Raw genomic sequence first — 12,471 nt, 5'->3', positions numbered from 1 at the left:
TGCATGATATACTCCTCCCCCACTGGTAGAATGTAATTCCTTCCTTTCTCCCTTTCTCCTTTCCTTCCCTTCCATTTTTCCTTCTTTCCTTCATTGCTTCTTTCTTTCCTTTCTCCCTCCCACCTCCCCTTCTCTCCCTTCCTCTTTTCTTCCTTCCCTTCTTTCCTTCCTCCCCTTTTCTCCTTCTCTTCTTCCTTCATTTCCTCCCTCCTTTCCTTCCTCCCTTCCCTCTTTCCTCCCTTCTTTCTTCCTTCCTTTCTTCTTCTCTTCCTCCCCCCTTCCTCCTTCCTTCTTTCCTTCCCTCCTTCTTTCCTTCCTCCCTCCCTCCCTTTTTCCTTTCTCTTCATTACTGCTTCCTTCCTTCCTTCTGCATTTATTAAGCATCTTCTGTATGTCAGGTACTGTGCTACCTGCTTGTGATATAAAGACCAAAATGGAACTGACCTTTGCCCTGCAGGAGTTTACATTCTATCCTGAAAACCAACACATGCCCCTATAAACAAACACAAACAATATACAAAGTAAACACAGAGGTGGGAGTATGTCCTTAATAACTGGGGGGACTTGGGATGGGCTTCCCAAAAGAAGTATCACTTGAGCTAAGCCTCAAAGGAAACTAGGGATTCCATGAGGCAGAGGTGAGGAGGAAGCCCATGGCAGGGATGGAATAGCAGCCTCAATATGTTGCATGATATGAGGTCATGGAGTCAGGAGATGGAGTCAGGTGATTATATCCTCAATAGCAAAGAGGCCAGTTTGGCTGGAATTCAGACTGTGTGGAGGAGAGGCATGTCAAATGAGTGTAGAAATGTAGGCTTGTGAATGGCTTTAGATATGAAATGGAAGAGTTTGTGCCATATCCTAGAGGCAGCTGAGAAGACACTGAGCCGGGGAGGGATATGGTCAGAACTGTGCTTTAGGAATATCAATTTGGCAGCTTGGTGTAGAATGGATTGGAGAGAGGAGAAGAAGCTAGAGGCAGAGAGACCAATTAGGAGCCCATGGCAGTAATCCAGACCAAAGCCAATCTGGACCTAAACAAATGTGGAAGTTGTGTGAGAGAGAATGTTATGGATGCAAGAGATATCTTGAGGACAGGATGGATAAGACTTGGCAACTGGTTGGATATGGGAAGGAAGGGAGGAGGAAGAGTTCAAGATGACTCTGAGGGCGAAAACCTGAGTGATAGTCCCTGAGGACAAGAATTACTTTGTTTTGGTCTTTGCATTCTTTGTTTAGTCAATACCTTATAAATATATGTCAAGTTAAATTGAATCAGAAATCCCAAGTTATGTTTTCAGTTCAGCTAATGACTTAAGCAGGCCATTTAACTTTCTTGCTGCTAAGTTTTTCTCTCCTTAAAATGGGAATAAGGGCAGCTAGGTAAAGCAATGGATAGAACACCAGCCCTGGAGTCAGGAAGAGCTGAGTTCAAATACAGCTTCAAACACTTACTGCGTGACCCTGGGCAAATCACTTAACCCCCATTGCCTCCAAAAAGAAAGAAAAATAATAAATTGGCATAATACTATTTACCACCTGCTTCACAGGCACCTTCTTGGGAAGTACTTCATCAACATTTGCAAAGCATATTGAACTCATTGGACAAACATTGCTACATAAAAAGACTAATAATCACTGAGTCACTAAATATATTTAGAAAGGATTTTTGGAAGAGAGATTTATGAAATGAGTAGGGGGAAATGCAACTATATCTATTTTCAAAGTATTTTTAGGTCTAATAACTTAGCAATAAAGTCTCATTGACTAAGTGCTTTTTCTTGGAAGTACCTAATGATCATTTGCTTAAATCCACAGATAAAAATATAGGGTGAGGGAGACTCTTGACTTAGAGAACTAAAGCTGTGAAATACTTTAAATGCCAAGACTCTACTTAGGATTTTGCAGGTCTCTGGAACAGCTCATAAAAACTCCATGAGACACATATGTCCTCTCTGTTGTCAATTTGGCCAAATCATTTCTGATTGACAATCAGAAGAAGACACAAATTTCACTTGATCTAGCTCTGGACTGCATCAAGGGCTTTTACTGCACCAGAAAGTCGGTGAAATATAGATTTAGTTGGTTCTAAGAAGTGAGATGTCTCCTTTAGCTCAAGGACTCCTTGTAATAGAACTTCTAGGTCAATTTTAAAAAAAGATCATTGGCCTTTGCAACCTACATGTTTGGAAAAGACTTGCCCTTTGGTTTAGAGAATGAATGTTCATGAATGCTCATTATCGAAATGAAGACTGAAATGATCCTACATTTATTTGTAGGACTCCAAAGGTCATCTAGACAGTCCATCTCCCAGTCTTCAAAGAAATAGATTGGTATCAATCTCTGAATTGTCCTTGCCCCCGCGCCCCCCCCCCCCCCCCCCCCCCCCCCGCCACTGTTCAGAGAAGGAGATTCCACATACACATAGGATTTGAAGCCCAAGAAGACCTTTGAGATCATTTAGTCCAAATCCCTCATTTTACAGAGACGTGATGCCGAGAAAGGTGACACAACCATCATACAGGTACTAAATAGCTGAGCTGGACAAATACTGCTGCCCTCAAATCTACTCTTCATTCCACTGTACCATGTTGACTCCTTTCCCTTTTAAAGTGCTCACTGTCAGAAAGTGTTAGTCACAACTAATTCCCATGCTCCCATATCTCCTATGTCAGTTCAATCAAATTTCTGCTTATAAGGAATGCAGTATCTAAAGATTTCTCTCTTATAATACAGAACCACTGGGGAAATTGTGGCCCATAGAATAATTAAATGAAGGACAGGAAGCATAAGAATGAGTTCAAATGGAGGCTATAAAACTCTTTTGTTTTTGGATCACCAGCAATCCCGATATACCCTCATAATTAAGGAAAAAGGAAGTCATCCAAAGGAGGGAAGGGGAATTTCTTCTATCAGATTTTCTTCTCTTCCATTTCCTAAGAAGGTTTACCATGACCCAATTCAAAACTTTCAGGCATTTCACTTTTTTATAACCTTTACCTTTTTAATAAAAAGTAAAAAACAAAAATAATAATAATAATAATAATACATTAATATGCCAAATAGGACCTCTCTATGGCGAGGTCTCTCTCAACAAATGAACATAGGACCAGACAAAAGAAATGGAGTTGCGAAGAGAAATATGGTAGATTATGAAGTTTTTATATTATATATGTATGACTATATTATATATGACTGCAGGTATATGTGTGTGTCTATATGTATGTATAAATATGTATATTTGCCTACATATACACACACGCATATGTACATATTTATACCGACCTCTTTAGATTGAAGTCCAAGGCACTTTTTACAATGAACAGATTAAAGCCATTAATGTAGGACATAGCTGTTTCTGGGTACATATCAAGCTATGGCAATGACATTAGAATTTGGATTTTCCCTTCTCCACCTTTAGAGTGCTCCAGCTTGGGGTAATGATGAACACAATTGACTTAGAGAGAGATGACTTACAGGTGTGGAATGGTGAAATTCACCTATCTGTTTGTTCTCCTTAGTTACTGCTAGCAAAGGACAGCTCTCATTGGCCACATGCCGAGTACTCCGAGAAGGGAATAAAAATAATAAACAGCTCAAGGTTGGTTTCTGACTTACACTCAGCTGTAGGCCATTTTAAATGGACTACACAGGATGCCGTGTAGCTTTATGAGGGGCCTGATTTAATAGGTCACCCAGGTATCCTTATACTGATACCCAAATAATGTTAAAAAGGGAGAGGGGAACCACATTGAAAGTGAAAAGCATTTTGGAAAATGCTTGGCAGTGGCTCAAGCACCCTAATTATTAGCATTTGGTGATTAAAATGGGAAGGTTGTGTCCTGTTGCCCTCAAATAATTACAAATGTTTTTGTTTACTTCAATGTAGTTATAATCTAATAGGCATCAAACTGGAGAAATAAAGCATTCATGTTTCCCCTTGTGATTATGTCTAGAAAACCAGATCAAGAGAATGGGGACTATTTAATTTAGTTAGTTCCAGGCAGGACTGGCACTGATTTGGTCAGCCTTTACAGCATTTTCTAATCAAGAGTTGAGAGAGGGGGAATACGGTTTGCCACTCTACCCATTTATGGGGTCTTTAAGGTTGAGGCTCTATCTACTTTGGGACTGCTGTTCTAGGAGCTATGTAAATTTCACTAAAAACAGCACAGATCATACTCATTCTTTCATTTATCAAATGACTTTAAAGTTTGGGGGAAAGTCCCAAACCTTAATTTATTTGTGTAGATATTTCATTTTCTTTATTTGGTGACAATTTATTTGTGTAGAGATAGGAAAATATTAGTCAGTTCTAGAGGTGCTCAAAGGAAAGGGTGAAGGGAGCAAATGGCACAAAGGTATTTTAGAGGTGAATTGACAATCACCAGTACATTCATCAGTCAATTATAAAGTTGAGGATGAACTAATTTCCATTATACAAACAAGTTGGAAACTTAGTACATACAGTAGATAGAACCCCAGTGGCCTGGAAGAGGGAATGCAATTACACAGGTACCTAACTTAGGACCTGAGAACTGCCTAGGCACTGGGAGAATTTCTCAACAATAATAAAACATACACAAGTGTTAAATCTCAGATACATCAGACTTCAACTGGAGATGGCGACATTATTTTTCATTTTAATAGCTTGAATAAAGTATGGAGTGGTGCTTCAAGATGCAGATAAACTGAAGCTCAAAAAATGGAAGCTGGATTTTATTTTTAGCAGCTCATCTCTAAAGAAGGAGCTATTGTTTTGTACTACTAACATATTAGTGTGAATTTTTGAATTTGTGACTCATATTCAGGGAAAGTATAGATAAGAGACTCAGTTAAACTTACTCTGAGGGTACATATAGAGAACATGATTACATTGATTATAGGATGAGATTAAATGGACCTTTTTGCTGGGAGGAGGCTCACCAGTTTTAAGAAGATAACCTTTGTGTTAATCCGGACACACCATATTTCATCTAGATGTAGACTTTTCTTTGGGAGTCTCGGGCTTAGAGCAATTCTCCAGGTGAGCCTCAACTATTAGGTTGAGGAAGCGAAGGATGAAGTGTATGGGTGTGCCAATTATAGAGTCTTTCTCCTATTTGAAACCATATCTCATAGAATCAGAGATCTTGAACTAGAAGGGACCTAGGAAGGTATCTATTCCAAGCCCTTCATTTTACAGATGAGGAAACTGAGGCTCAGGGAGGTGACTGAACTTCCCTACAGAATTTTTCCTTTTCCCTCCTTTTCACCCCAGCAGTTACAAAATATTCACAGAGTAAAATGTAGCAGGAGAAGAAAGCTAATGTTTCTGCTGGCATATATTATACAAGTTGTTACCTCCCCCTGCCATTCCACTGCTGCCAGTCGCTCCATTTCCTTAATAAAAGGGCATCCAAACCTTGTTCCTGTCTATCTTTAGGCTGTCACCAACTCCAGAGAAGTAGCTTTTCAATGCTTGGCTCCGGCTCGGTTCTCACAGAAATGGAGAATCATCATTCTCCTTGTTCACATGGCCCCTTGGTGTATTCACAGAAATCAAAGCCTCCTGAAGCTCAGGAGAGAGAAATAATGTTGCTAATTTGGCTAGCTTTCCTGCATGTCCACAGGAAAAAAAAAGATTGACTGGCTGAGTTGGAGACTGATATGGATGGTGTAATTGGGCTTTTGGAAACAGGTAGTAAGTAGGTTCACCCCTCCCCCAACCCCAGCCCTCACCCCACTACTGAGCAACAGAAGATGGTTTCATAGAGCTACTCAAGAGAGATGGCTTTTCCAAAATCTTTTGTAATGGCTTGTTAAAATTGGGGTTAAATTCTTCTAAGCAAGGAATAGTGTTCTTTTGTCTCTGACACCAAGGACCTTGGAGAATTAGAAGTGTATGGCAGCTGTGAAGGTAGTTGTACTGAGACTCTTTGTCTAGAAGTTGGGCAATTGTTACAGTGATGTGTACTCAGAAACAGTCATTTGGAGAGCAGGTGGACACTCTGACCTGCTAAAAGACTAGGTTGATACAAAATATTAATTGAAAGTTACAATATCATTTATAATATAGCAATATATTTCAGTTAAAATAAACTATTATGCTTTCTCCTATCTTTTTTTGAAGCAAGCAGTACAGAGGCAAGATGCAAATTCATGTTGAAGCTTATTGTCTAATTCTGAGTAGAAACAGGAGTTTCTTTGAGTTTGCAAAGGAAATGTTGTCTCCATTATCATTCTTCTGCTCTCTGTTGTTTTCACTTGTGACCAATGCAGAATAGAGTTTCTGGGACCCAAATGGAGTCTTTGCCATATAAAAATGTTTTGGAGGGAAATGGATTGGTCCTGTGTGAAATGAACAAACTGAGACAACCTGTACAGGTTCAAAACCAGGGGATGTTTATTCCCCTTCTGCTGTAAAACTGGAAGTTAGTTGTTTTGTTCAGATTCCTGTGTGATTTGTTCCTGCTTTGTGTGTGTGTGTGTGTGTGTGTGTGTGTGTGTGTGTATCTAGAAAATGTCAGCATCTCTTTGGGATTATAACTAGATGTTTGAGCTGAAGCTTGTGCTTTTCTTCCACCAGCTTTTCTAGGCCCAATTCTTCCTTTCTTTTGTTCTATTTCAATATGTGGTCCTTGCTCATGACTATTTTCCAGAATGAATTTCCCAGATATGTAAACAAATGTCTCAGGGGCATTTGGCACCTAGATCTGGAGGTCATGTGTTGACTATTGGATGATGGGTGTTCAGAGGAAATGCCAGTTCAAGCTAGTGTATTTCCAGTAAAAGTATAAGGGGAAGCTGGGTGAAGGTAGGGGATCCCAGTTCATTTTTTTTATACCATTAGATTGAGATCTTTCAAGGAATCATCAGTACATGTCATTGAAAAAACCTGAATTTCACTTCTGATCCTTGACAAGGCCATAAAGTCGATTTCTGTTCCTGCTGCTTCCCTAGTAACACTCAGGCTGATTATCTTTTGCCTGCTATTCAACTATCAGAAACAGACAGTTAATATGAATATCCCCACAGAATGACTATATATAGCTTTCTTAATGGCACCAATGATCCTATTTCCATAATGTTTACGTTGGTAGCAAGAAAAAAGGAGGGGGAAGAATGCCTGGAGTGTCACCAAGTAGATGCAGGGTAGGGGGAGGGGGGAGGGATGCCTAGGAATAAATGAACCAAGCTGCTGTCTAAGGTACTGAAACATAACACAGTAAGGAGTAAATAGGCACAGCAGAATGATAACTATCACTTGCATCGGTTCTGGTAACCTTAAAAACAAAAAAGAACAATTGTAGAAACTGGGGACATTATGGATGGGAAAGTCACAACCTCCTGGCAGTGTAATTACTTTGCAGTGTCTTACAATTACTTCCCAGCATCATGGTGGGACAGGAAACTGTTTACTTTGGGGATTCAGTAGTTGCTTAATTTGGGGTTAAGCTGTTCATTGATTTACAAAATGATCATGGAGAGAAGCCCTGGAACTTCACATTAGTGCCCCCAATTTTCTTTCCACCAATTCTATTACTAATTACAGATTCTCGTTTGAGTTGATTTTAATGTTTTGGCTTTAACACCCCCCCCCATCACCATTTTCAGTGATTCCTAGCTATGTTGCATTTCAGTGTGCCAAAAACCAGGTGGAAACCAAACATAGCCAGCTAATTAGCTCGAACCTCAGAGATTACACTTAGTTCCTGTGTAATACTTTGCCCTAGAGAATATTAAACATTATATTCATATTTACCAATACAGGGACTGGGATACTAACTGGTTAAGTTACTTAGAGCAAAGAAGTAGAACTGGTTTGTTTCTGATTTCCAATCTTCTCTTTCTAGCTCAAATATCCTTCTCTTACTTAATAGCTTGTTATGACTACAACAAGTAGAAGAGGGGGGAAATCTATCTTTTAATATATTTTCTTTCTTCCACTGTTCTTTCCATTTTTCCTGCTCCTTCCTGCCTGCTGCAGAAGAATATTGCTATGCCATCTCTATATCTCTGTCAAGGTCAGAAAAATAGTGGTCTTCTCAGATGCAACTGCTCTTGCTGTTGCATTCTAGACAGCATTAAACAGCCCTACAGATGTGGTAACATTATGAAGTTAACATGTCATGAAGATGACAAAAACAGGTGAGAGGCAATTTATGAAAATGTATAGGTGAAGAACAAAAGATGATATCTTTAAGACAAAGATACCAGTTTCCATCTGAACTTTGACCTAAGGAGGAAAGGGCCCCTGGTCTGGTTTGGGCTACCAACTGGAGCTATGTTTTGAAATTCCACTGAGATGAGTGGACCTAAGGTATCACAGTACACCCCTAACTTTACAGTACATAATATGGCTTAAGCAATCCATTGTGGCATTTCTGTCTCTGCCCTACTGATGTCTAGAAGATCTAGAGAAAAGCAGCATTATTGGATTCGTCACTGAGTTATCAGAAAGATTAAAAAATTCCACCACTGGGAAAGCCATGCAGGATGGGCCTGCATTTTAGTTTAGCTACCCGGTGACTTAGTGTTTTTTCAAGTACAGCCAATTTTTGAAGGGTCAATTCAACCTCTTCTACCCACCAAATCTTGGAACAAGGAGGGAAGAAGAAAAGTTTGGAAGTCACCTGTTCTCCTATCCCTAATATCCAAGGTATGAAGGGATTGCCAATGAGCAGTGGCACACCAGAAAATGGACCCTGGGAAAAAGAGAAACAAAAAGCCTGAATGATCTGCACACTGGATTTTCAGTACCTAAGTCATCAAGACTTGTCTGTACTTGTATGAGAATGTGCAGTTTCCCAACAGACATCTTCAATGTTAGTATACAGAAGCAATCTTCCAATTGGACCGGGGCAATATTAGTATGCAGATCAGAACACTCATCTGCTAAAGAGCCTTTACTTGGCAAGGATAAAAAATCATGCTTCTCTATTGCACTACAATAGGTTCAATTTATGCTATAAATGCCCTTGTGTTTCCAGAGTGTCTATGGCTACTTTCACTGGAAGCAACCCAAACCACCCCCCTGAACCAGAAGGTGTTACAAATTTGTGTTGTCATCAGTGCCTGCACAGGTCTCTCACTGGTCAAAGGTCATGTAAAGCATAAAGAATTATTCACAGACTGAGAAGTAATAGTCTGTGTATAAATTTTTTGGGGGGGTGAATGAGGGGTAGATAATTTGACATGCAACATCTGAAATTAATATGAAACTGGATCATTCTACACACAGACATGTTGGGAGGGAGTTGAATTAACAATGAAAGGGTTAAATTGAGACCCAGTAGCTGAGGACTATGGTTTAGGAGTCCAGATTGGGCAAGTAGATTTCTACAATAATTATCAGCCACTGTTTGGTGAAATATGAAAATCACAAAGTAACTCCATGGTTATTTCATCTGTTTAAAAATCCATTTTTATGTTCTGCTGAATTTTAATTGAAAATAGCAACAAACATTGCTCTAGGAACATCAACGAAATAGATGCATGAGAGACATCAGAGACCTATGATATCTTTAGTGTGGAAACTCCCTTTATAAATGCTACTGGCAGCCCACTGGTAATTTTATAGATTTAAGGTGTTGTCTGAGGGGCAAAGAAATTAATGACTTGCTCAGGGTCACATAGCTAGTGCCAGAGGTGGGATTTGGACCTGGGTCTTCCTTACTCCAACTCCAGTGCCACATCTACTATGCCATGCTGCATTTCCTGGTACACATGATAGCGATAAGAATAAAGATTAAAAAACCAAACCAAACCAAAACAACACAGCAGCAAATTTGGTATTTGTGGTATGCAAAATCAACTAACAGACAATGCTAAAAGGAGTCTCGAAGAGGAAACCAGCAAAGGCTTGTGGATGGAGGAAGAGATCAGGCTACTAACCAGGGCTTCCTCCAAGAGCTGCCCCAGACTATAGATTTCCACCTGTGTCAACTGAAGACTTCCTTAACAGACTTTAGAAGAGCATGCCCAGTGTGACAGAAATAGACTGAAGCAAATTTCTGTAGCTGGGTGAATTACATAACTTACCTTAGTGTGGTAACAATTTATCAGAACCCAGCAGAACTGCTCTCCACTGAGGGATAGCATTCTTTTGCTTGAATTTAAACAGATGAAGTATACCATATAGTAGTGGGGAAAACCCTTCAGAATTCAAGTGGCAAATTACAAGATTATTTTCATCTGGCAAAATTTGAAGTGGTCAGATTAGGGCGATGTAAAAGATTTGGGAATTGGCATCACCATTCATGGAAGTGGGCTTGATCAGGGCTTGCTGGTCTTTCTAGCAGTTCTAAAGTCCCCTTTAAAGTATTCAGTCTTTTGAGACACATGGTTTTGTATCAAGATTAAAAAGCAGCAGTGGAAGCAGATACTCATTGATCCACATTAGTCAACACTCACCTCCATTTTTTCTCAAAGAACTTCTTTTATGAACCATCTTCCTTTCCCCAAACCTACCATCTTATAATGACTACACTTAGGAGCTGCTGTACATGCCTCTCATCATAAATGCTGCCAAAGTCCCAGAATCTGGGATGAGGAAACCTTTTACCACTCAGCTAGTTTAGGAAACTTGAGGAGGGTAGGCACAAGATCAGTGAGACTTCCCATCTGAAACTCAAACTGAGCCATGACACCATAAATATCTGTGGTGTACTCATCATCATATAATGCCAATGAATCTCTGGTTGTTAGGATAGCAGAATAAAACTCTACCAAAGCAGCTATTTTCAGAACACTATTTTTAGCTCCAGAAAGCCAATATTTTTGAGTTGGCACTCAACTCATCACAGGCACTGTACATACCTATGGCAAAAGCAACCTGTAAGGTTTGGAGGGGACCTATGCCCACAAAGAAAGAATAGTTGATGAAAAGTGATGTCTGAACAAAACAGTTCATCAATGGAGAAGAAATGGCTTGAATTTAGGGGCACATGGGCAGGAATTGGTTGGTTGGTTTTGATAAATAATTATTGATATTAGATTGGAAAAATCTGTCTTACATGACCTCATTTTACCATGCATTGTGTTTTATGACCTATGTAAGGGATAAGAGTTTTGATGCCCTATGACTGTATCTCTGTTTTGGCAAATTATGAACTTCTTTCTTCTACCTTTGTCATATAGAGAGACCTTGTTAAACTAGAGAAAAAGAGCAGAGCAGAATAGTAGATGAGGCCCTTAGTTGTGAGTTACACAAAGCCCAAGGCTGATATTCAGTGGAGTGGAATACTTTCTTCTAGTTGCTTCTCCATTGGCTCCTTTAATTTTCTCTCTCTCTCTCTCTCTCTCTCTCTCTCTCTCTCTCTCTCTCTCTCTCTCTCTCTCTCTCTCTCTCTCCTCCCTCCCTCCCTTCTTCCTTTCCTTTTCCTTCTCCCTCTTTATCCTCCCCACCCGGACAACAATTGAAGACCTGAGATTGAGCATGGATTTCTGTTCTCCACCAAACACTGCAACAAAGGCCCTGTCAAATGTTTGGCTTCCTTTCATTTCTCCTTTCCTCTTCCATATATAGGCACCTAGACAGAGATTCGATTTCTGATTTCAAGGCATATCGAACCAAGCACTCTGAATGAACATGAGTTTGTTAATTAGTTCAATCTTATTCTTTATGTCCACTCAGCCTGAATGTTCCTGTGATGACAGAAAGACCAGGAGAAAGTTGACTTGCATCTTAAGACCTGTCGGCAATTCTTCCTGTGTGGGGAGTTTTATTTAGCAGCTGCTTGAGCTTGTGTAAGGGGTGGGAAAAGAAGTGGAGCTGACCCCAATAGGGCTGTCGGAGAGTGGCGTGTGGGGGGTCCCCACTGCCACACTCACTCCCCGAGCCTCGATGACGGCTGAGAGGAGTTGTTGTTGCTGCTGACGCAAGGTGTCCGCAATGAGCAAGGGAAGGGAATTGAAGCTGGCAGTGAGTTGTTCTAGTTTAGACTCCAGACTGCCAATTTGTTTTTCCAAGTCTTCACTCCGGTCATTCAGCTCTGTGATTAAGTCATACATGACATTCTGCATCTGTGGGGTAAAAAAGAATATGGACCAGGTTATCATGGGAAAATAAACAGGGGGAGGACCAACCACAAGCAGCTTAGAGCAGGACAACCTATAATGCTGACTCATATCCTCTCAGACCAAGGAAAGGGGGAAAAGCTTAAAGGTTGGATTTGATGGCCTTTGAGGTCCCTTCCAGATCTAAATCTATAATTTTGTCACCCTGAAGAAGTGGAGCCTTGAACAGGTGCCTCCCATAGACTGACTGCCCAGACAGTCTCAATACTATTAGTTCATCAAACCTTCTAAGTGATGAACCTTCCAAGACACATACTGCTAAGGAAGGGCAAGATCATTTCCCTAGGTTTGGGTAAGAGTTTTTGAACGGATTGGGAGATATCCCTATTACCTATGATGCTTCTGTTTATCCAAAAGGTTTTTTTCTGAATTTGTCAGTAAAGTAGGTCTGGAAGGACATTTTCACAAAGT

At 40.2% G+C, this 12,471-nt stretch overlaps 1 protein-coding gene across 3 annotated transcripts in view; it reads right to left on the bottom strand.

Annotated features, from left to right (window-relative positions):
* Positions 1-3,065: 3,065 nt before the first annotated feature.
* Positions 3,066-12,471, bottom strand: part of KCNN3 (potassium calcium-activated channel subfamily N member 3) — a 314,190-nt gene continuing 304,784 nt past the window's right edge. For all 3 annotated transcript variants that reach the window (XM_043962683.1, XM_043962684.1, XM_043962686.1), the window contains one exon: positions 3,066-12,006. In XM_043962683.1, the coding sequence (XP_043818618.1) occupies positions 11,710-12,006 (297 nt within the window). In that variant the 3' untranslated portion in view covers positions 3,066-11,709. The remainder of the gene's footprint in view (positions 12,007-12,471) is intronic.

Source organism: Dromiciops gliroides, chromosome 4, assembly GCF_019393635.1.
Source record: "Dromiciops gliroides isolate mDroGli1 chromosome 4, mDroGli1.pri, whole genome shotgun sequence".
Lineage (NCBI taxonomy): Eukaryota > Metazoa > Chordata > Mammalia > Microbiotheria > Microbiotheriidae > Dromiciops > Dromiciops gliroides.
The sequence above is the reverse complement of the archived record's forward strand: the minus strand, read 5'-3'. Positions and strand labels throughout refer to the sequence as shown.